We start from the raw sequence: 25865 nt of genomic DNA on the forward strand, positions 1-25865 counted from the left end.
TCTCGTAACAATACCCTGTGTGGAATGCCAGTCAAATGACTGGGGCCTGAAACACATATAGAGTTTTAGGGTTAATATATAAAGCTATGATGACTTTGAATCCCCCAGTGAAGTCTACGGTCCCTGAAGTGATTATCAAAACAGGCTCTGGGCAGGTACTATATCATCGATTTTCTGTGTTAGTATTACCTATTAACCGTTAAATACGACAGATGACAGGAAATGGGGACAAATGAAAGACACACTTTAACACGCTGATGACTGCATCTATATTAAGTTGCTTCATGTGCCGATACTGGATGAACATGTTTCTTGCTGCCTCTTTGGTACATATGAACTTATATATGAGTCACTGAGAGAGTTTACTCTGCCTTAGTATTTTTTTTTCATTCGGTGAGTTCAAGCCTGTACATGTTCATTCATATAAAATTGAACCAACGACCTACATACGCATGACTCTCAAACAAATACCAGGCCAGAAGCAGGTACAACTGGTTGGCACAAATGCTCCGAGGATCCAGGAACCAGTTGTATAACAGAGGATGGCCTGCCAGTTGAATCACGATGAAGTGACATCATGGGCTGGCATGGGTTCTAAGTTTTACATGCTCCTGTCTCACTTTTATGTCTACTCGGAAGCATACGAAGAACTGTGTTATTAGGAATTTGTAGAAACAAAAAGTTCTCATTGTGTCCACCTTCTAGGTCAGATTAATGCAGAAGTCTACGAGTAAAATGAGATTAACAGCTGTCAATTGCTGTATTTTAAAACTGCTCATGCATGTGATTGATGAAATCGAGAAATAAGTTAGACATTTTACACTCGGTACGTCATTGCTCTTGTATGGCGGCTGTCACCCAGGAGCCCTGATCTCAGATCTGTGAGTTGGCCTCACCGACAAGTTTATAAATATTGCACATTCTCACTTACAAAATATGACAAAGCCACTACTTTTAAACATTTTGTGTGAGCTTTCTTTTTGCTTACTATTTCATTTTATGGGGAGGGGGGTGGCTTTTCTACTTAAAAAATGAAAAGAACAACAGAATAAAAACCTGGTTGAGACAGTGCTGCTGCTGGCCTAAGAGACCGAGAGGCTGAGTGATCGTCACCCTGACAACAGGCACTGGCCGTGGAGAGGACAGTTCTGTTCCCTTGAAAGACATGGAGGTGCAGCTATTTCATACTTAGGAACAAGGGCTCGGCTAAGTTTTTGTTTACTCAGGAAATGTAAAGCGTCAAATCAAGATCAGGTGTTTCAGAAGACACAGAATTCATCCTGACCTGGATGCCTCCTAATCCAGCTTTCTCATTTATAAACCAGGAAAGCCCTTAGTCAGAACCTGTTCCTGGGAGGCTTAAAAACAAACAACCAACCAAACAACAGTCTCATGACAGCAGAACACAAACCCAGGCCCCCAAATATTCAAAGCCCTTGAACTCCTTTAGCCCTGTAAGAACTGTGCCGCAGACACCATCATCATCATCCGGGCTTTACAGGGGAGGAGACCCGGGCACACCGAGTTGGGCGATTTACTCAAGCGAGGGGCATGGCCAGGTGGAAAGCTGTGCTGCGTGTGCCACTGCCTCTCTCTCCGCTGACTCAGAAGCTAGCAGAGCCTGGGCACGCGAAGCTTGGCCCTCCAAAATGCTCCTCCTTTCTCTTCTTTCTCTCAAGGGCTGAAGGGGGTGGGACACAAACACAGAAGCCATCAGGAGGGTATTTCATCATCTCATCAAGGGGCAGACAGAGTATGCACTCCTCCTCAACAGCAAGATGACTAGGAGATAGAAAGTTCTTGATTCTAACTAGAAGGGGCAAGAGTTCAATACATTTTTTTTTTTTTTAACTCAAATGCTCAAACTCTTTGGCTTCAAAGACCTGAGCCAAAATTAATTAGTATGTCTTTTTTTTTTTTCTTTTTTCTTTGTTTTTTTTCTGGATTTTTTTCGAGACAGGGTTTCTCTGTGTAGCTTTGCGCCTTTCCTGGAACTCACTTGGTAGCCCAGGCTGGCCTCGAACTCACAGCGATCCGCCTGGCTCTGCCTCCCGAGTGCTGGGATTAAAGGCGTGCGCCACCACCCGCCCGGCATTTAGTATGTCTTTTAACTGAACTGTGTATTATCGAATGTCAATTAAAGCTAATGAATGAAAGGATGGTACGGGGGATGTCTTAAACAAAAAACCACAGTCCTCCCTTGTACTGATGACTCACTGATCCCCCCACCCCCGCCACCAATACCACAGTCTGCAGGCACTTAACACTCTAACGTACAATATGCATATGACTCCCACCCTTTATTGTCCCATGACTGATCATACCTAATGCAATGGAAATGCTCAGTTATTAGAGAAATGATGGCAAGAAAATGTGTACACATTCAGCACAGACGCAACTTTTTCTTCAAACATTTTCAATCTGCTCTTGGTTGAATCCACGGGGTGGCGAAGCCACACGTATGGAGGGCTAACTACATGCTCTAGTGAGCTACATCCATGGAGAAAAAGCTATGCATGAAGGGGCAATGATGACGTCATCATTGGTGACCTGCATCTAGAGATGATCCTGAAACATGTTGGAAGAACTCTTTATATGCAAATGTTATAACTGGCTTCATTTGCTCCCAGGACCAGAAATGACTGCTTCCTCTTTTCATCTTTAAGAAACAGCCCTTATGTCATAACAAAGGATTCTTTGTAATTCTGGAAAGCTAAACGTGTGAGTGTGAACACTGATGTTTTGAGAAAGGGTCCCCCCCCCCCCCATGCAGAGGCATATTACATTTTATAACAGAGATGGGCAGATGCTATAACATAAACTGAAAACAAGAAAGATGCTGGTTTGGACCCCATAAGTCTGGCATACCTAAGGCCAACCTAAGTCTGGCATAGCCCAGGTGAGTAAGAGAGCAGGCAACCAAGGAGAGGAAATCAGCATCCCCTGGCAGAGCCACACACATGGCCAGGGTTGTTCGTGTTCTGAGTTGACTTTCTTACTAATTCTAGGTACCCTATTAATGTTCTAGGTACCCCATTTATGTTCTAGGTGTCCCATTTATGCTCTAGGTACCATATTTATGGAGCTGTATCTGCATTTCTTCCTGACCAGGTTCTCTCAAAAATTTCCTCAAAAGTCTCCAGTTTGAAGCCAGACGATCCTATTCAAGGAAGCTGCCAGGCTTCTGGTATTCAAAAGTCAACGTTCACCAAGTTAATCCCTTGAAACTCTACTACAATATTTTGGTTTGGAGTTTCTGTTGGTTATTTTTGAGTGAGGTTTTGCTATGTATGGCAGGCTCAGTAGTATAATCGCTACGTAACCCAGGTTAGCCTCAAATGTGTACCAGTTCTACTTCCCAAATCCTGGGATTACGGGTATGCACAACCAAGTCTAGCTCTACTATAAAATGTTAAGACTAATTTCTGGAGAAACATAAATCTTATTGTTACTGACCTCTCGGCTAAAGTTCTAACATACCAAGTAGTCAGTGAGAAGGTCATGAACAGGTAGGTCACTTACTCCAGATGACATTTACGATGTTTAATTACTAGTCTCTTTTCTATATTGAAGATTCACCCGTATGGAATTGATGGCTTAACCTCTTCCCATTTAGGTACCACACTTCAAGGACACAAACTCATAGAGCAAACAGGTACCCAACTTCAAAAGTTTCACCCAAGAGTGGGCAAGTATTTCCAGCAACAGTAAAGTAAGTTCTGCCCCTTGATCCCAGTATCTGTAATGATACCACACTCTCTGTTTTCTAGCCTGGAATCTTAGGGTCATCTTCTAGTCATCTTCCTCCTTAGACATACCCTCTATTCCACATTAGGTAAGGGCGAGCCCTGAGGTGGTCTGTATCCTCTCCCTTCTCTTTTCCCCAGTGTTCAAGACCACCCACCACATGTCCCCCTGCTCCCCACCACACACAAGACCGAGCAGGCAGATGAGGAGGTTCCCTCTTCAGTCTTGGTCCTGGGCAGCCTACTGCATTAAGACTCACGCAAAGGCTAGCTTTTCTTGGTCACCCCTATTACGTGAGATTCTGGTAGCAGCTACAGCTCTGCATTCTATTGTACATTATTCAGTAAGACCCTCCTAGAAGGCAGGCAAATGTGTCCTAGTGATTGTCCAGCAAAATCACCAGCATGAAGCTTATAAATATTTGCTAAGTTAGATAAAAGGAGATGGCATCCTTTACTTCTGCTGAAGAATGACTTGATCTGCTTTAATCAAACATATTATTCATTCATAAGAAAATTATAATGTTCCTCCAAAGTCCATTATTTTCTTACACAGTGTCAGGATTTGTCAGACAATAATCTCCAAAAAGAATGTTTCTTTTTATCTAACTCTCCCAGGCATCAAGCAAGTAACATGACGTACCTTCTCTGTGCTGTGTAATCTCAGGGTGGTGCACATTAGCTAACCATGAGCTGTGTCTCAGTGACTAGCTATGCACCAGGGAATTGCTCTGTTAGATGTCAGGAAAGACAGATCCTGCCTCTTTTCTCAGGCCTCTGCTCTGAGCTTTTGATTCCGCTGACTGTTTGAGTGGACTTAAGGAGGCCTGGTTTTTCTAAAAAATCTTGCTAAATCTATCATGGCTCTTTCAGGGGCCTTCAGGAATGAGTCTCTGTGGGTGGTGGCAAGTGGAAAAACATAGGCCCTGAGGATGAGGGCCAGCAGACAGATCACAAATGTATTCAGTGCACTGCCCTTAGAATATGGGTTTTACAGTCAGACTAGTCAAAGTCCAAGTTTTGATTCAATTGTGTTAGCTGTATGATCCTGATCAATATGAAAGAGGTCTCCTTCAGCTTCTTCTTAAACTTAGGCAGTATTACCAAGATGCAAAACATCTCTAAGAACTAAATGAGTCATTCTGCATACCAACCAGCAAAGAGCAAGAATTAGATAAACTGTGGCAGCTAGAATCATTTAGGCATTTATATGTAAGACATGGATTTTCCACATTTGTTTTCTCAAGTTTATTTTTGATTGACCCATAATAATTAAGCACATTTGCCAAGCGCCATGTGATGTTTCAGTGTCTTTACAGAATGATCTGCTGAGTGTAATGATCATATCCAGCACCTTAAGCACTCAACACAACTTTGTGATAGGAATGGCCAAATGAAAGCTTGAGAATATATATTTTAAAATACACCTCACTGTCAACACCAGTGACCCTCGTGTGTGTTATATCAGACTTTACTCCAGCTCTGCACCCACAGAACACATCCACTCCTCATTCTTCTCTCACCCTCCTAAGTATATGAATTGGAGAAGGGGAAAGGGTCAAGGGCGGGATTGTAAATTTCTGAGATTCATGGCAACTCAATAAGGAAACTCTAAAACCCACCATAACTGCCAAATAGAGATTTTAAAGGCTTTTGTCACCCCAGATGACAATACATTTACCTTCATATACTGGTTAAACACCTCCAAGGCACTGCTACAGCAACCCAAGGTTTGCATAAATAAACAAGGAATAGGTGTATAGCAAATACCATCTATGCTCATGAAGAAGGACAGGTTGAGTTTGCACATCTGTGTGGTCACGATCATTTGTTCAGGGCTTCCCAGGATGTTCTGCTAAGGCTAATACTGAAGCTGGAGCGCCAGCTACATATGTAGTTTGGACATTACAGGGGAGGATGGCTCTTTATTATCCTAAGAAGCACTCCACCCTCAAAGCCAACTGGCAAAACAAAGAGTTGGTACCCAAGTTTACCACTTATGGACAGAGGATAAATTAGAAAATAACCCAACAGATTTCTGCCAAAATGTCAAATACATGCACATAGTAGGTACTTGGAAAACATGAGCATTTGAGGCTTTAGCTACTCATGACACCAAAACTCCAGTACAGGCTACTACTGTGTCTAAATTGTGCTGCAGCGCATGCCTGAATTCCAGGCAGTCTTAGCAGAGGGAGGCAAGTCATGTAGCCGAAGATGGCCAGGCCAGTCACTCAGGACCTGTATTTCAGTAAGGTTTTACTCTGTGTTTGTAAAGGCAACTCTCAAGAATTAAATACCATGTTAACTCCAGAGAATTGCCTATATCCTAAAAATAAACAGTTCTAATTCTAAAATCAAAGACATGGTAATAGAGGTCAAAGTGAGATAGTTTTCTATTGGGAAACTATTTCCTGGGGACTTTTTTTTTCTCTAATACTACAGCTATTTTTGTGAAATCCAGCGGTCTTTAGAGCACATTAGTAAAGTATCTGTTGCACATAAAGTGTCTCTTACATTTCCAGAATTCTCCCACAGGAAGCAGGAAGGCGGCACCTGAGGTAACTAAGAACATGGCTGACCCAGAGATGAACGGGGGAAGAGGCAACGAAACACAATATTGAATCCAAGTTCTTAACTCTGCTTTGACTAGAAAAAAAAATGATGACGATTATCGATCTTTCCTAGTCTCATATACAGCGTTTGTTCAATTCTTCAACTCCCGGGAATCTCAGACGTACTGGCCAGGAGGACAGGGTTAAGTTACAATTCCTAAGGCAACATTTTGGCTTGGCACATTGGCATTTCTTCATAAAAATGAAGAGATAAAATCAGAACAGCCGGCAGGGTGCTCGGGTGCCCTGGTGTAAGACCTCACTGTGCTGTGAGATCTGTGTTTCTCTATTACGCTAAGGAACACAGTTCCAGAACTATTATGATTAGGATTCCACTTTTTTAAAATTGAGAATCTTCTAGATAAATCAAGCACTCTTGAGAGGCTGAAGACAATTTTTAAGGGACACATTAAATCAGAACTATTTTCCTAATATTTTCTGTTTCCCCGACTTTCAAAGAAATCTAAGAAATGAAAATTAAAGGTTTGGTTTCCAATAGAGACCGGGAACACGGACGCCTAAGAAACCCCAAGACATGAATGGTGACAATAAATAAAAATAAATTTGTTTCTATTAATGATGATACAAAGCAATGACTGTGGCTGGAACCTACTCATTTTGGAATAAAACGACAGCCACTAACTATTCCCAGGGTAGAGGAGAAATATTCCAGAGGAGAAAGCCTCTTAAGAAATTCTCTAGTTAGAGGTGATGGAACACAGAGAGAGCGCGACTACTCCAGGTCCTCATTTTGTCTCGTTAACTTCCTTTATGTATTTAGACAATCAGAGCAACTTGGAAACTTGTGCATCTAAACTGGTTTTTAACTTTTTTTTTAATTACATTTGTGTGTGTGTGCGCGTGCGCGTGTGCACATGCGAGCACATTCATGGAGGTCAAAGGACAACTTCCAGGAGTGGGTGCTTTTCTACTACTAAGTAGACCCCAGGGATCACACTCTGGTCATCAGGTTTGGTGGCAAGTGTCCTTACCCACTGAGATATCTGCCAGGCCCAACTTACACCTTTTTAAAAACCAGTGCCTGACAAACCAGTGGTTTCCGAACAGTGGTTTACTGGCCTTATTTGTGGATCCCATAGGGAAAGTATGGTCACCATGGGAACACGGTAGGATGCTGCAGCTTGGGTTCCAAAAGGAACAGCTGGTGCTTTTCTGTGCTCTCTCAGCACACCTCAAGCTTTTCCTGTACCAAGACCTGGGGTCTGACAGTCATTTTCAGTCAGGCTCAAATCTCAATGTACCCACTGGCAAGACATGGCCATATTCCTTCCTGTCCCATGCCATAGACCCTGGACATACCCTGCCACACTCCCTACTGTCCTATGTCATAACAGGCGGTCATACGCTGCCATACTCCCTACTGTCCCATGTCATAACAGGTGGTCATACCCTGCCATACTCCCTACTGTCCTATGTCATAACAGGCAGTCATACCCTGCCATACTCCCTACTGTCCCATGTCATAACAGGCGGTCATACGCTGCCATACTCCCTACTGTCCCATGTCATAACAGGTGGTCATACCCTGCCATACTCCTTACTGTCCCATGTCATAACAGGTGGTCATACCCTGCCATACTCCCTACTGTCCCATGTCATAACAGGCGGTCATACCCTGCCATACTCCTTACTGTCCTATGTCATAACAGGCGGTCATACCCTGCCATACTCCCTACTGTCCCATGTCATAACAGGTGGTCATACCCTGCCATACTCCCTACTGTCCTATGTCGTAACAGGTGGTCATACCCTGACACACTCCCTACTGTCCTATGTCATAACAGGCGGTCATACGCTGCCATACTCCTTACTGTCCTATGTCATAACAGGCGGTCATACCCTGCCATACTCCCTACTGTCCCATGTCATAACAGGTGGTCATACCCTGCCATACTCCCTACTGTCCCATGTCATAACAGGTGGTCATACCCTGACACACTCCCTACTGTCCTATACCATAGCCCCTGGAATCCCACTCACGGCTCTCATAGAGATCTCCTCTAGGCAGGCCTTCCTTCTGTGCTCAGACCCACCATCCTGGAGAGAGGGAAAATGGAGGAATTATGTTTCTCCTCCACTCCAAGAGGAGCTAAGCCCCCCGTGAAGAATCAACTCCAGATCCTTTAGCTTCTGATCCAAGGTACAGACACACGTTCCCACCAGGGTCACCTTCTTTTTCCTGTACTCACTCACCAAGAGCCCTGGGTAACTAACAGAAACTGCAGGCCACCCAGCTGTGCACCAATAAGCCTCCATTCCCTTCTTCCTCTGTGCATTCTAAACACCTCTGCAACTCTTCTCGGAGCCTGAAGGGCACGAGCAGTTATCCTTCCCGACAGGTTCTGTGTCGTTTGAGGCCCAAATGTTGTTTCATTCCTGGAAACTACTCTGTGCCCTCATATCATGTTAACCTGAGTTTTCCTCAGGTTTTCTCGGGCAGCGCGATAGGGAAAAAAAATGTTTACTTAATTCTTTCTCACATGATGGCTGGCTGTCTCTGTCTACTTCTGTTGACCTGTCTTGCTTTTCTAATTCACTTTCAAAGAACTGTAATGTATCAAATCACCAGGAAAACTTGCAGAGAACCAAAAGCAAAGAGAGAGGAAATCAAAACGCATTGCTTATCAAGACCAGTAAAGGCGGTAATATTTCAAGGATACCCCTTTTGATCAGTAACAGTCCAGCATATCAGAAGATAGATTCAGTTCCATGCTTAGACACCCAGGCTGTTTTACTACATTGGAAACAAATTAGAGTGCCACTGAATGAAGGAAAGAGGCAGGTAAGTTTACGAAGAAGAAAAGCAGAGTGGCAGGGTAGGAACACTATGGAAAATCCATTCAAATTCTTTCTGAATGCCCTTCAGCTCAAACAGCTCCTCGAGACAGTGAACTCCCTGGACCCTGAGCTCCAATGGAGACTGGAGCTGCAACAATCTCTCAGCCAGCTGGCCTCGGCTCCTACAGGAAATCAGGATGCACTATGGAACAAACTGTGCACACAAAGACTGTTTACGCTTATTTGTTTAGTTGGCTTGAGACAAGCTCACTGTAGTCCAGGTGGCCTTGAACCCCTGCAGTTGCTTCACACCGTCACCTCCCAAATGCTGGGCCCACAGGGACAGATCGCCATACCCCACTTCAAACACGGCTTGTAGATCTTCTAAATAAAAGCATGGACAAAATGGAAAATTTCCCACGCCGTAGTAAAAAAAAAATAACCAGGAAGCAACAAGGAAAGGTTGTGTGACCCTGAAACCAGCCATCTACAAGTACCCCAACAAAAGCCCAAAGGAAGAGGAGGCTTAAGCTATGTTTATTCAAACTACTCCCTTGTTCCCCTGCAGCTTTCAAAATCAGAATCTGGTGGGTTCTCTTGTACTCTTTTTCAATGTAAGATTACACACACTTAAAGCTTTTCCTAACAGAATTTTGACAAAAAGAAGGAATAATATTTGCTTAGTGACACCAGTGCTCCAGGGACTGGGTCAGCTGTCTTCCCCTTAGAGGTTCTTTTGATACTCCAAAAAATGTGAACTCCAAAGTGGGCCAAAAATCTAAATGTTTGTTTGCACACGGACATTAAGCCACAGTAGAAAATCCCACATCTAATGGTAAGTGGTAGGCCAAAGCCAAAATGCAGACACATTGAAAACACTGTATAAAGTTGCTTTCATGGTATGTGTATGTGTTTATAGGAAACATAACTAAATTTTGTGTATAGACTTGAGTCCCTTCCCTGAGATATCTCATTGCATATATAAAGATATTCCAAAAGCCTGAAACACAAAATACATCTTGTCCCCAGTACACTAATAGAGGAGATATAATCTGGATTTCAATCGTTTTTTATAAGAACTTTGTAAAGGAAGCACTGTTTGACCTACTTCTCAGGCTATGGACTAAAACACGAGATATCTACCTAGCCCTGTCGTAGTAGAAACCTGCACAGGGGTTTCAAAAGCTTACAGCCCTGACTATCAGGTTGTTATAAGCTAGGTGCGGAATCTGTAGCAATAAGACGTGATTAGCATGAGACATGCTGTTAAATCATGTAACAGGCAGACTGCGAGCAGTGATACAGGATAAGTAAAGAAGGTGCAGAGGTCTTAGCATGGTCCAAGCATGAAGGAGCCAGGGAAAACTTGACCATGGCCTCATAGAATTGAGGGGGAAAGTGGAGAGAAATTTTAGGTGAGGTGGCCATCAGAGCAAATGCTCTTTCCTGTCACACCACAGGAAAGCAAGGAAGGAAACGTCCAATGATGCACAAGGAGAAGGGAAAAGTCACTTGGAGGCCAAGGAACCCTTGAAGTCAGGAACAACCACGCCAAAGCTTTGCAGTGGAGAAAGTCAGCTGGATAAGTCACAGTCTGGAGGTGAAGAAGACACTCGTGAACTTGGGGCTCAAATAAGTAACTCAAGCAGAAATGTACAGTGAGTTGAAAGTGTGGAGCACTGCTGTAAGCGAGTCCCCAGTGGAGGACACAGACTTAAACGGAGACGGGCAACAGTGACAATATGACACAGAAAACAAGGGCCAGGCGGTAGCAGCTGAGAACATGAACGTGTGAGGAGGCGAGCCCCTAGCATTATTAATTCAGCGCAGGACTAGGAAATCAAAGAACTATTTCATTGCTATATATCAGAACACTCAAACTGGTATTTGATTGGTTTGGTTCAGAAAATAGGGAGAATTAAGACTATCTGTGGCTCAAGTGTAACAGAGTGGTCCTTTCAGCCACACAGGCCACTTCATCTCCTAAACATGATGGGTCTCCACACTGATAGTGTCTTTTTCAGTAGATCAATGGAGGAAACCTGCAGCAACCTGGAACAGTTACAAGCTCCCTGCATTTCTACCCACACTCCACAATTCAGAGGTTTTACCTAGAGCTTGATGGCCTATTTCCTAAAATACTCCTGGAGATGCATCTACTCACAGTCCACCTCACTTGACCATGACCTCCATGCCCAGGGTCAGGTCCTCCTTGCTGGTCTGAAGTTGCCCAACCTCACTGCCTTCCCAGCTGAAGTGCTATGGTCCACACCCCCGCCCTCCTGACCATGTGGTCTACACCACCCGGCGTCAGTAGCTCTGAGTTGGGGAGGCTGACTTTTACCACCAGAATTCTTCACATCACACCATTTACCTTTCCATTTTCATTTCCCCTAACCCCCCTATGTTCTACGTCCCAAACCTCCTTTGTTTTCCTCGCCAGTGTATAAAGTCTTTGTCCTATTTGCTTCTAAGCTCCATGCATATTTAGTATGGAACAAACAGTCTTGGCATCTTTTCCCATTTTTCAGACAACTGGAGCCGATCCAGACTTCAGAAGAAACGAATCATTTATTTAATCAGAAGAAACTGTGGCTGCCCCCACCCCTACCCCCATGCATGAGCCCAAGTCAATGTGCAATTAGTGCTAAGCTTGCACTTCTAAAATGCTTTCCCCCTGTTCCGAGGTATGGCTTTAGCTACCCTTCCCGCAAAGTTCCCCATACTTTTCTGTAGTCTCTAAGCTTAAAGGACTGCCTAGGTCCTAAAGTAAGTCGCTTTACCATAAAGTTCACATCAGCTTCCAAGTCACCAACCAGTTACACTTTATTAGAAACTAAGTTCGGAGCACAAGTGTCCCTTTACGTTTTTCTCTATACTGTAAGACACACAGGGTCAGCAGGGAAGATGCTGTATTCACTCAGTTCTTTGTGCGAAGTAGAAGGGAGCTGATAGTGGGTTTTGAGGCAGCATCCCTATCAGTGTTGTGACTTGCTTCCATAGACACAGCTGCCTAAACAATCACCGGCATTCAACACCCAACCTGGGATCTTGCGAGAGTCTTCATTTATCAATGCCAAGACATGGTGAGGAGGTCTAAGTTACTGCTACTAACGGTAACGGCAAAGAGAACAGTGGCTACACACATTAAGAAAACCTGCACCCATCAAAGACATCAACAACAAAAATGGAATAAGTGGTCTAGGAAAAATGATAATGCATTGTTCTATCATTTTTAGAAAATGATTTGGTTCAATAAAAAAAAAGAAAGAAACCACTGGCCCTATTGTTGAAGTATACTTCCGGTTTATAAAGCACAGCATAGGGATCTATTACTTTATGGTTCCTGTGCTGTCTCCTTGACATCAACTCTTACATAACTTAAAACCAGCTGAGGAACAGTTTCCTTCTGCGGTCCTCTCCTTTGATACCTCAAGACAGAATCTGCTTCGTCCCCTTGTTCCAACAGCATATTTTTAGCTTCTTAGACTCTCCGGCGCTCTATCCACCTGCAATTATGCTGCAGAAGCATCAGAAGACGCCAAGGAAAGGCCAGCAGCAGACAAGAGAGCAAGAGGCCTGTTCGTGGTCTTGACGGCTGCAGCAGGGCAGCGTATGCCTGGCAGAGTGCCCTGTCTCCAGCCAGGCCCGACAAACTCCCAAGAGCTGGACTTCCTTTCTGACCTCAGTGTGGGACATGACTGCACTCTCCCCGAGTCCAGGAGGACAGGGCAGGAAGGGTGATAAGGAAAAGGCCTTTTACATGACCCTTGAGAGCCTGGAGGAACACCACCTATCACTCCGCCCTACTTCTCAAACAAAGCAAACCAAGGCCAAATGGTAGCTGTAGCTTCAGTTTGGAAACACAGCTCATTAGTTCTGAGAATGAGTAATGAATCCGGGCTTTCCCCAGGACTGGAGAAATGAGATGCTGTCAAGCAAGACATTTTGAAGGAATAGGCAACATTCTCTAGCAGAAGGCTCCACGTGGTTATGTAAAATTTCTTTTTGTGAAAAACCATTACTGTCCTAGGATACATACAAAGTGCTGTTATGGGTAGGCATTCACTGCTCAATACGATCTGATGTTTTCACTCCTTCCACAGTGATCCTTGCTCTCGAAGGTACTTCTGGCTCCTTAGTTTAAATTAGTACTTTGTTACTTAGCTGTGATAATGTAATTGCAATGGAATAAGACATTTGTATTCTATTCATCAACAGTAGCAGAAAATGCAAATTTACTTTGGAACCTGATGCACATGCATTCTTCTCGTAAGAAGCAGGAGGTGGAGGTGTTCTTTTTTCCAAAGGGAAACTGGTGAAGGATCTGCACCACAGAGCTTCAGGTGCTTATGAAAATAGAGGGACACTATCCCAGCAGGAACTCAGAGGTGACACACACTCAAGGTGAGGCTAGCTTGTTAATTACCTTCTGACAAATAATGTCAGCTGGTTTTTCTTACGGGATTGATGGGTCCTTCATAGGCTTCTATGAAAGAGGAGTACTCTTAAAAAGGATCTACCCATCAGTTTTTCTTAAATTCATATTTTACTTCTCACATGCTAAGTCAAATTGTATCAAGAAAATGCTCTAACTTCATCTGCATGTAGGCATTCCAGAAGCACACGTGAATACTAAGAAAATGCCCAAGAGTTGAGCACTTAGTGGGTCTTATGTATTTATCTTATGCCCGTCTCCTGTAACACAACTTATATCCTCTATGGCTATGATCAAGGAAGTCTTCAGCAGCTAAGGCTATACTCACGGTTGACAGAGCTTCACCAGGTCTTGATCAGTGGTGTTGGGGGGCAGGCCTCGGATGTAGAGGTTTGTCTTGCTCAGCTGATCCCATCCTGAGTTGCTACTGCTGCTACTGTTGTTATTACTGCTGGTGGTGCTGGGACTGGGAGGGGCCATGGGGTGCGCTGGGACCAGAGACTGCTGGAAGCAAACACCAGGGAGTGTGTCAGAGCAGAGGTAAGGGGTCAAGCGGCACTAGAGGCTGTGTGAGCCGCAAAAACAAACCGACAAATAAAATAAAAAAGACACCGAGATTAAACCAAGACTAGCCTGAGCTACTGTGACGTAAAATTGAACTTGTAGGCAAAAAAAGACCTATTCATTTTAAGACAGAAACAAAAACCAAAAAACCCTTCTTTCAACATGAAATGAAAGAATTTTACTCAGCAATACCTCTACTGTGGATAAATTTATGGATAATCAATTTATTCACATATTTTAAAGAACACATCTCCTGAGACTCAAAATTAACTTGCATGAAGTCACATGATACTCTATCTTAATATATAGTAATTTAGAAATCACTAGGCTTTTGGAAAAGCTTCCAGATTCTGAAGACTATGTGAAAGTAGCTGATTATTTTATTTGGAATGCTCTTTAAAAAGAGACCACTCTTAATATGTAAGAAAGTTAGAGCTTCACCCAGAGCCTCAAACTTCCAAGCTAGATCTATGGCTTCATGGACACATCTGGATGAGATTCACCACCAGCTGCCTGTCACTCTGGCTGACCCTGTGAACTTTAACCTCTGTGAGAATGCTGTAGCTGTTGGAAACCTTCCCAGGAGCACATCGGGCAAAGCCTGCAGCCGGGGGCTTCTCAGGTGTGGTTCTCCAGTCAGCAGCCACTTAGGAAGGGTGTGTGAAGTACACACACCAGATACTGCTGCTCGGTGAGCTTGTGGAAGGAAACTCCAGCTCTCGGCCCCTCTGCCCCATGCAGTCTGAGGACAGTGCATGGGACCCAAACTGTGCTCACAGCCAGTGTGCAGCAGGGCAGGACTATTCTCCTTTCTTTCTTCTAAGTGATTTAAGCATAGTAAGCCAAGAGTAGCATTGACACAAAGAGTTTGAACACACAAACTTAAATACTTGCTAGACACTCAACAAAGATTTCAAATATTGATGCCAGGCATTTGCTACTACAAAGATTAAGTAAGGCATATAGAAGAAAACCTAAACTCCACAGCAGAAAATGCTAATGGTCGACATACACAATAAACATACTCTCATTTATCTTGCCAGCAATTTCGGGTGTCCACTGTAGACTCCACGTTCTGCACCTAGTTTCTGCTACGGCACGCTAATTCCACATCTTACGCTGAGAACTCAGTGACTCTTTCTTCTAGTCCTTTACCTTCCTTGCTCTGTTCAGGGTCCATGCTAAGCTGTTGTGCAAACACTACTTCATCTAAAGAGACTCTTTAAGAAGGGGAGTTCCTGGAAGAATGAACAAATAGTGAGGAAATTCTACTTCCTAAGAGCTGAACTTGAAACTAGGACTATTGCTTAATCCAAATCCCCAACTGCCCTGCCTGAGATCACATCCTTCCCACCTATGTGATTCAAGCTTTTCACGGGCAAGTGAACTCACAGGCTGGCCGCACACCGCTGGCTTTCCTCTAAGGACTAAAGGCACTGGTTTCTAGGTATTAAAAAAAAAAAAACCCCACAAACTACTCAGCCCTGTCCCCTGCTCTGCCACAGGTGTGACACGAAGCTTTCTCAGTATCTCCATTTTCCTACCCTCTCTTCTTCTCAGAGCTGGATTGGGGTATGAAGCTGCAGTCACTAGCCCCCATCTCCCAAGCCTCTGACTGAAAAGAGAGCTTGTAACCACTCATAGAAGTAGGTAAGCCTCAATTTTCTCTTAAATGGCATGTGATCAGTGCCCAAGATACCATCTTAGAGCATAAGGTGATTGGTATTAACCGCAGGGCAGAGGATGTTGGCTACTGAACGACACCAGGGATGTGTTGTGGGATATTTGTATACTCTGTGGAGGTGTATTGCTGTTTGGCGTAATAAAAAGCTAAATGGCCAATAGCTTGGCAGGAAGAAAAGGCAGGACTTCTGGGCCAAGACAGGAACTAGGGATGAATCTAGGCACACAGAGGAGCCATCAGGAGACACCGAGGAAGCAGGATGGGTGGTATGTGTCAGAATGTAGATTAAAAGAAATGGGTTAAAAGTTATCAGAGCTAGTTGAAAACAAGCCTAAGCTAAGGCCAAGCTTTCATAATTACTAAGTCTCCATGTCATTATTTATGAGCTGGCAGCCCAAAGAAGAATCCATCTACAGGGATGAAGGGCAGGCTGTAGTTCAGAGGTAGAGCACTTGCCTAACTTACAGAGCCCTGGGTAAAATAATTATGTGTCACGCTGGGGATGGCACCTGGAGAAGCAGAAAAGAGCTGTGGCCCGGCCTCTCCCAGCTTCTCTGTGAGAACACAGCAGGGGCAGGCACATGTACCAGCAGTAGACGTTCTAAAGACTGCATTCCAAGACCGGGTCCATCCAGCCCTGATCTTGTCTGGTTCTGACGGGGCATGCTGGGTGTGGACTTGTTCTGATCAGAAGAAACATCTGGGTTTTCATGAATTAGGGGACTCTTTGAAACTCAGAGTAGGTTTTCCTTATGTATTTACTGTTGATAGAAGGAAGAGACCCATGATCTGTACTTCTGAATTTATAATTGGTTTACTGTATGATGTCTGACAGCTGTCCATATTTACTGTACTAATACTTTCCCAGTGAGGGAAGTGGGTGAGGAACCCAGGTCTTCCTGTTGGGCTGTCTATTAGGGTACGGGACCTCCCAGAGTTCAGATTCCAGGAAGGACAAGAGGGTCCCACATTCACACGAGGAAAACCATGAGGCTGATAACTCCACTATAGCACAAAGTTCAAGTTAAATTTTACCGAAATATCAACACTTTCCCAAGCTAGTTGAACACAGACACAGAACGAAAGGATTTTCGTTGTTTAAAAAAAAAAAGTATAGAAACCTTTAGATTAAAGATGAACTGTTTAGAACTCACTCAATCTGGTCTGGGTGTATTGGAATACAGCTTAGTAGGCATGAGCAAGGATCTGTGTTCAATCCCTGGTCCCATCCAAAAAACAAACAAACAAAACTCACGGAATCTAAAAATGTAACCTCCAATGAGAACAGTATACATGTTTAAAGCCAAAAATCCAAGTACAACAGACCTTACCCCTGACTGTTCAGAAAGGACTGACAATGGTCTGAGCAGTCTGAGTGCCATGCATAAAGAAGTGTCCATCTGCTAAGTGCTGCACGCTGTGTCCTGCTTTCTATGAACTCGATAAACAGACAGGTACAGCGCTGTTCTCTCATGGCACAGACTAGGGAACTGTGTCTTAGGAGCACTTAAGTACTGCGCAGTGACATCCAGGAAGTAGGTGGCAGGACTGCATTTTGAACTGAGATCTGTCAGATAACCAAGTCAGAGCCTTCAAACGCTATAAGCAGCTTCCAAACACGTTCCATCTCTTCAATGCACCAGACTGCTTTGAGTTCCTGCGCCCATCCTCCTAATTCTCAAATTCTTGCTATTTTGCAGTGTGACTCCACTATGCCAGAGTAAAAGGTGCCTGCGGGTTACTCTAATTAGCACCCAGTGAACTGGTGTAGGTAAAAACCCCATTAGCTTGAAAAGGAGGATTAAATAAATCCTGCTTTATAAACTGTTCCCTTAAAGAATGGATTCTGAGGGGGAGAGCAAACTCTCAGAGACAGCTTGGCATGCACATGACCTTAGGTTCAACTCCACACTGTGCAAGAAATGATGAACAGGAGTGAATCTTTGTTTTTTTGTGAAACAGGGTCTCACTATGTAGGCCCAGGCTACCTCAAACTCATGACCACTGTGCCTCGTGGGAATTGGGATTGGAAGTGTGTACCACTACACCCAGCAGAAAGAAGGAATTTTGACAGGCACAATGGAAAGCATTATGAGGTTCTTTTAAAAATTAAAAATAAGAGTCTAGCATGGTTAATCACATGCATAATCCCAGCACTTGGGAACCTGAGGCAGGAGGATCGGAAGTTTGAGGATAGCCTGGCCTATATAGTGAGATTCAATAACAACAACAAAAAAATAAAGCTATCATGTGACCCAATAATCCCACTACATCTATAAAGGAAATGAAACCAATATGTCCAAGCAACATCTACACTTCCTTGATTACATCACCAGCTATTCATAAAAGCCAACACATGGTAACAAACTAAATGCCCATTAAATGATGAATGGGTGAAGAATGTTTACATATATGTAGCAGAATTCTATTTAGCTACTAAAAATGACATTGTAGCATTTGCAACATCATAGATGGAACTAGAGGTTATATGATAAGTGAAGTAAGTAAGACACAGAAATGATGCTAACCCTAAATCAAACCTGAAACCATCGATCTCTCGGAAGTTGTGAGCAGAATGATGACTACAGAGGCTGGGGAAGGTGGAGAGGAGTGGGCTGGGGAGGGTGGAGAAGAGGGGTCCGGGGAGGGTAGAGAGGAGGGGACCGGGGAGGGTGGAGAGGAGGGGGCCGGGGGAAGGTGGAGAGGAGGGGGCTGGGGAAGGTGGAGAGAAGGGGCTGGGGAAGGTGGAGAGGAGGGGGCTGGGGAGGGTGGAGAAGAGGGGTCCGGGGAGGGTAGAGAGGAGGGGGCCGGGGAGGGTAGAGAGGAGGGGTCCGGGGAGGGTGGAGAGGAGGGGGCCGGGGAGGGTGGAGAGGAGGGGTCCGGGGAGGGTGGAGAGGAGGGGGCTGGGGAAGGTGGAGAGGAGTGGGCTGGGGAGGATGGAAAGGAGGGTTCTGGGGAGGGTGGAGAGGAGGGGGCCGGGGAAGGTGGAGAGGAGGGGGCCGGGGAGGGTGGAGAGGAGGGGGCCGGGGAGGGTGGAGAGGAGGGGTCCGGGGAGGGTGGAGAGGAGGGGTCCGGGGAGGGTGGAGAGGAGGGGGCCGGGGAGGGTGGAGAGGAGGGGGCCGGGGAGGGTGGAGAGGAGGGGGCCGGGGATGGTGGAGAGGAGGGGGGCCGGGGAGGGTGGAGAGGAGGGGGCCGGGGAAGGTGGAGAGGAGGGGGCCGGGGAAGGGTGGAGAGGAGGGGGCTGGGGAAGGTGGAGAGGAGGGGGCCGGGGAGGGTGGAGAGGAGGGGGCCGGGGAGGGTAGAGAGGAGGGGGCTGGGGAAGGAGGAGAGGAGGGGGCCGGGGAGGGTGGAGAGGAGGGGGCTGGGGAAGGAGGAGAGGAGGGGGGCTGGGGAAGGAGGAGAGGAGGGGGCTGGGGAAAGGTGTATCACACAGTGCTAAGTCACAGGTAAACAGGAGGAAGAGGCTTTAGTGTGCTAGTCCACAGCAGCACGAGTATTGATAACATGAATGAATTGTACATGTCAAAGGGTAGAAAGGATTTTGAAAGTTTTCAACATGAAGCATCAATTTTTGAGGAGAGAGGTTTATCCCGATTTAAAAATTATAAAATGGGCAATGTATTGGAACGTCACACTATCCCATTAATATACCATTGTGTATTTTAAAGTACCAGTTAAAAGAATTTAACTGATAATTTCATAATAAAACAAATCATTGATCTGACAAAAAAATTTAAAAATGAGAGCATGAATTCTACACACGCCTTCTGAAAGCTACCATGGAGTAATGATGAAATCTGGAGTCAGAATTTTAAGAATGCTTGACATGAAATCGGGTAAAATTAAACCTTCTCGTGTAGACTGAAATAAAATAAAACAGTGACGAGTCTTTCACTACAGCTTCAGAACTGGTAAGTCCCAGTCACTATACTCATAGTCAGAGTGCGCGACTAGATGGCACAAATGGTAATTGACTAAAATGAACTAACGCAAACTTAAAAGGGGTTTTTACCTGACTGTTTTGTCACTCATGTCCATCAACATCCCCCTAGGACAATCCCGAGCCTGCCTTGCATCTGAAAAGACCCCCTGTGCATGAAGCTCACAGTAGTTTAACCACAGTTTAATTAGGGACCCTGGTGGGTAGCTAGATGGCCACAGTTAGTGCTCATTCAGCCCCAAAGAGCCCAGTGTCTACCTCGGCCTTCTCTAATTTTTCACTGGCTGAGGTTCTGTAACAGGCCACAATTCTTGTCTCTCCATGGGTAGGCAAAACAAGGTAATAGCGTTTTCACGGTAATATTTATCTGGGCTTAATTTGTATCTTACTTAGGGTTTCTATTACTGTGATAAACAGTGATCAACGGCAACTTGGGCAGGAAAGGGTTGATTTTGTCTTATACCTTGTAGTCCATCATCCAGGGAAGTTAGGGCAGGAACTCAAGGCAGAAACTGATGCAGAGGCCAGCGAGCAACAGTTCTCAACCTGTGGATTGTGACCCCTGGGGGGGGGGGCGGGGTTCAAATGACCCTTTCACAGAGATTGTCTAAGACCATCAGAAAACACAGATCTTTACATTATGATTCTTAACAGTAGCAAAATTACAGCCACGAAAATAATTTTATGGTTGTGGTCACCACAACATGAGGAACTGTATTAAAGGGTCGCAGCATTAGGAAGGTTGAGAACCACTGCCCTACACAAATGCCTTCTTTCTTCTACACCCCAGGAGTACCTGCCCAGGGGTGGCATGGTCCACAATGGGCTGGGACTTACCATATCAATCAGTAATTAAGAAAATGTCCTACAGACTTGCCTACGGGTCAATCTTAGAGAGGCATTTTCTCAATTAAGATGCCCTCTTCAAAGGTACGTTTAGGTTTGTGTTAAGTTGGCAAAACCAACTGGAATGATTTGCATGCCAAAAACTGACAGAAAACTAAATCCGTGGAGAATAACTAGGTGGCTGTAATAACAGATGGCTTTCTCTGCCTGCATGAGTAGATGATATCAGCAGAATTTCTTGTTGGCACTCAGGAGGGCTTCCTATGTGGACGGCATTCTGGCGGGGGGGGGGGGGGGCACTTTCTGCAGAGGCAGCAATGCCCACCTTGCCAGGAAGACCCTCTAGGAATTCTTCACTCACACAGGACTGGCAGCAGGCCAGAGGTGACCAAGCTTCTGTCCTTGCATCCTATCCATCCCCAACAACAGCAGGTATGTCTTCTGTATCAATGCAAGGCCAGAAGATCTTTACAGAAGCAAAATTAGCTATATGTGAACTAAAACCAATTAGTCACCATGTAATTGTTATAGGAGGTAATTCAGCCAAGACCATTAAAATTAAAGACCTGCCATTGGAACTGTTTCATTTCCTTTCTATTACTAATAAGTCAAAGAATGCCTGTCCTCCTCCCATGGCCTTTACTTAGGAACCTCCCTAAGAATTCTAGTGTATTTTAAAGGGAAAGGAAACTAGAATGGACCTTTGAAGTTGCCTCCAATCTCTTTTAAGACTCCCATGTTGATATTCTAAGTCAGAATGCCCACCTTAAGAAGGTTATAATCCAGCCCTGCAGTAGTATACACACACACACACACACACACACACACACACACACACACACACACACACACACACACAGAGTCCATCACTGCCACCCAAACACCAACTACTTCCCTTTTCTCTACTGTTCCTCAGAGCAGAGAGAGGTTATGGAACATGGGGAACCAGTTTACTGTCATGAAAAGGAGATACGTAAGGTTACTACATAGAATGCTAATGGTCACATACTGGTTTACTTCCCTATCATTCCGGCTGCAAAACATGTCAACCTTCAGGGGACTAGCACACAAGAGTGGGGGAGGGCCCTCCAACAGGCTGATTCCATCCCACTTGGGATGTTGTCTTCCTCAGGGCTGGAAAACACAGTGTTGGTGGAGGGAAGTGGAGGAGAACTGAGGAGATTGACCTGGAGTGCTAAGAATCTGCCCAGGAAGCTGCTGTTCTTACAGATAGATCAGAACAGGATGACCCGAAGCACTGGCCAATGGATAGTGTCCCACTGACCTGTGCCCGGGAAGTGAAGAAGTATCTATTAGTCCTCCTCATCATGTGGATAGTATAGTTGTAAAACCCCCACCCCCACCACAGCCAATTAGGTGATGAAACCGGTTCTTCTGTCTTTGCTGTCCCTTCTTTGGAAATAAACCTGATAGTAGTCGCTCAAGATTATGAAAATAGGCAACTGATTATTAAGTATTTGTTGGTTGGATATAAGCTTGCCAAAGGAGAGGGGTAAATGTTATATTAGCCATTCAAATAAAACCTAAAAATAAAATCCTTTACTGGGGGATGGGGAGATGGCTCAGAGGTAAAGAGCATTTGCTGTTCTTGCAGAGGACTAGGTAGGTTGTTCCCAGAACCCAGGTGGTGGGTTCCAACTGTCATTATAATTCCCGGGGATCTGACACCCTCTTTTGGCCTTGGTGAGTTCGAGGCATGCATATAGTACAAATAAATACACTTAGGCAAACTACACACACAAAATAAATACATCTGTAAAAAATTATCCAGTGGGCTTCACAATCAATTCCCCAAGACATTTATCAAAGCCAATCCCTGCAGGTAAACTACATCTCCACCCTGAAACCTCTTTACTTTTGGGTCAAGGGTAAAGTATCGTGCTCTTGGGATTCAGAAAACTAAACATAAGAGTTGCAGTGTTAAATACAGTATGATTGGGCGAATACACAGACCTCATGGTAGATGTGTGAAGCAGTTGAAACAGAGGAAAGTCCTTAGGGATTAAACAACTGGACAATCATGAGGTGGTGGCTGGAGAGGGTAAGAGAAGAATCCAGAGTACACATCAATAACCCATGGTAGGAAACATACATTACCCACAATGCATGGTTCTGGAGGCCAAGTTTTCTTGGATCCATTCAAGAAACTATATTCCCTGTGATGTAGTCTCTACACTTTGTCTGAGATGTCATGTCTCTACACTATGATGGCAGGTCCACAGGACCACATACAAACAGCCTAATAGTTTTGCTCTTTCCAATGGCTCTCCCAAGGACTGCCACCATCAGCCAGGTTGTTCACCAAGAACTCCAGGCCAGTAAATATGGCAGGTCTCTTGTATTCTGCATTCCTCCTGGCTTCTGTTGGCGTATTTATAAGTGTGTGTGAGAGAAGATGCAGTACAAAAGAGTTAAAGACCAACACAAAGACAGTTACCAAGCAGATGCTCAATTTTAGGCACTTACAGAAAACAGAAGGGCTCAGAAAGAAAACGAGGACAGAAGACAATAGGTTCAAAACATCTCTGCCAGAGAAAAACAGATGAGGGGGGCAAGCATCTTGACAGTGGGCGGGCCTCTAACCTTACCCACCCTTCACGGCATCCCAAGCCACGGTGTGGGATGTGTTACTGAAAACAGAGTTCAATCAAGGAAGGACAAGGGAAGAGAGAGCTGGATGGAAAGGCATCACAGAGAAGGTGGGTAAATGAGTAGGCTGCATGGTCAGCACCAGTCACAGCACCCTGGATGGCATGGGTACAGGAGAAAACCAGCCAGAAGAGAAGAAGGACCATCATACAAGACTGCCGGTGACAGTCCGGTCTTTGCCTTCTACTGCTATGGTAAACACTGTGACCGAAAGCAACTTGGGGCAGGGGGATTGGTTTATTTGCCTTACGCTTCTAGGGCACAGTCTACCACTGAGGGAAGTCTGGGCAGAAACTCAAGGCAGGAACTGATATAGAGGCCACAGAGAAACAGGGATGCTACTGCTTACTGGCTTGTTTGGCATTCTTTCTTACACAACTCAGGACCACCTGTCCAGGGATGGCATCGCCCACAGTGGACTGGGCCTCCCACATCAATCCTTGGTCAAGAAAATACCCCTCCCATCAGATCGGCCATATGGAGGTATTCATCTGAAGTTCCCTCTTCCTAGATGACCCTGATCTGTGTTAAGTTGACAGAAACTAAAGAGGCCAACAACCCAATCTGTCTCGTTTCCAGGAAGCTTTGATAGCACGACTGGGAGGGAGACCTGCAAAGGCTGAGGAAGAACCTAGAACGCATGTTGGAGCCCATGATGTCACAGGTCCCAAAGTCTCCCAGGAACACCATATTGCCCTAAGATTAAGAGGGTTGCTTGTGAGGAATATCAAACTAGTCACACACTTCCATCCTCAATGGGAAGACAAGACTTTCGGGCAGGAAAATCAAAACCACAATCTGCCTTGGCCAGGAAGAAGAACGCACGCATCTTTGGACAGCTCAGTTGCTTGAAAATTGTACAGCTGGCTCATATTCCTTGCCGGCCCCAGCTAACGCACACCGAGACAGAAGGCAGCAGGCTGCTGCCAGACAGACACACAGACAAATGAGCGACAGAGTGAAAGAGGAGACCCCAACTGCAGTGTCTGTCCAACCTGGGCAGCTAAGTGGAGCAGACACCACACAGCAGCCATGGCTGCCCACATCCTGGGGCCAGCACTATGCTTCTGGGTGATCCCGGATGAATTTAGAGGGAATGGCCCCCAACACAAGCTAAACTAAAGTGAGAATGGGCTGAGAGAAACAAGCTGAAATTTGGAGCCTGGAACTGGTGTAAGGACACAGAGAAAATAGTACTTACAACCCAAATCACCTGCCTAGCTCAGCTACAATGGGACTCCATGTTTCTTAGCAGCCTGGCACTCTGGAGTTGCGTATATGAAAGTGACGCTTTTGAGTTCTGTTCACTTGCAACAGCTCCAAGATCACCTTAAAAAAAAAAAAAACTCAAGACAAAGCAAATGGCACCCACAAGCAAGCAGCTCTTAGGACATGGTAAACAAACCCTTGCTAAACTCAGGTGCGAGAACAAGGCCACCGTGGAATTCTGAACACAGGTGCGCAGTGTTTTCCTCCTTCTGAGCCAGCCCCAAATGTGGAATTTCCAGGCCAAACGCATTCTCTGCATGTGAGTGGCACAAGAGCAAAGACTTCCTTCCTCTCCTTTCTCCTGAAAACAAACCCAAGGAACTTCTGGGGAAGCGAAATTGCTGCCTTCTGCAGCAAAGGTTCTGAGCACCCCTGCTGCGCTTTGGGGAGTCAGGGGTTCCAGGACTAACCACCCACCCTCCCAGTTGTTCCCCAAAGTTAGTCCAGAGCACAGTCTGCGCCTCTGCTTAGACTTTCTTCTAGGAGAAGAAATTTTGCTGAGGTGGCAAAATTCTCAAGAGTGGAAAATTATGCATTCTGAAATTCTCCCGCTAAACAATACTCGGGGAGAACACCGCTAAATGTCTGAGCAAGCATTAAGTCAGAAAAATTAGGAACAAGCTTTAAAAACAAAACCAAACCCTCAATGGCTTGATTCAAGTCACTGGTTGATTTTTAGAGGCAGAGGGCAGAGGAACACCTGTGAGTGAGCACGTCCTAACTGCGGTTTCACAAATTAACCCCTAGAGAACAAAGCACTCTGTGTACTTGGAGGAAACTGAGTAAGTACTACCTGAACACTCCTTATTTAAGAACCTACACAAAATACTGCCCTTGGATGTTGGGACTCATGTATTACAAACTAAAGGAATATTTTTAGTGACTAGAACTCAAAAAATAATGTTTCCCTTTTCTTCCTCGGTCTGTGTACTGAACCCAGGGCTGAGACTGTGGGCACTTGTGACCGTGCCCCGATTAAGTGTATTTATTTCTTCCTCACTGCAATGATCTAGCAGTTGACACACACAAGAGGATGACTACACAGAGAGCCTGGCTGAGATGACACTGCCTGTGTAGACTTCCAAAGGAGGGGGCAGCATCACTCAATTAATACTGCCTAGAATTACAGCTTTAATAATATAATAATAATAATAGTAATAATAATAATAAAAGTTTTCCCTTTGGGATCTGCCTTAGGAGCTGACTTCTTGCCTGAGCTTCACCCTGTATATACACACAGGCACAGACATGTGAAACTGAAACAATTTGCTCTACAATATGTATTATACCCTAA

The 25865-nt window shown here is 45.0% G+C and overlaps 1 protein-coding gene across 9 annotated transcripts in view; it reads right to left on the reverse strand.

Annotated features, from left to right (window-relative positions):
• Rbms1 (RNA binding motif single stranded interacting protein 1) overlaps window positions 1-25865 on the reverse strand; it is a 225319-nt gene that overhangs the window by 82028 nt on the left and 117426 nt on the right. For 7 of the 9 annotated variants that reach the window (XM_052726256.1, XM_052726263.1, XM_052726259.1 and 4 more), the window contains exon 2: window positions 13927-14102. In XM_052726256.1, coding sequence (XP_052582216.1) covers window positions 13927-14102 — 176 coding nt within the window. The remainder of the gene's footprint in view (window positions 1-13926; window positions 14103-25865) is intronic. The other 2 variants (XM_052726257.1, XM_052726260.1) reach the window with 1 other exon arrangement.

Source organism: Peromyscus californicus, unplaced genomic scaffold (assembly GCF_007827085.1).
Source record: "Peromyscus californicus insignis strain IS unplaced genomic scaffold, ASM782708v3 Scaffold_7__1_contigs__length_154581171, whole genome shotgun sequence".
NCBI lineage: Eukaryota > Metazoa > Chordata > Mammalia > Rodentia > Cricetidae > Peromyscus > Peromyscus californicus.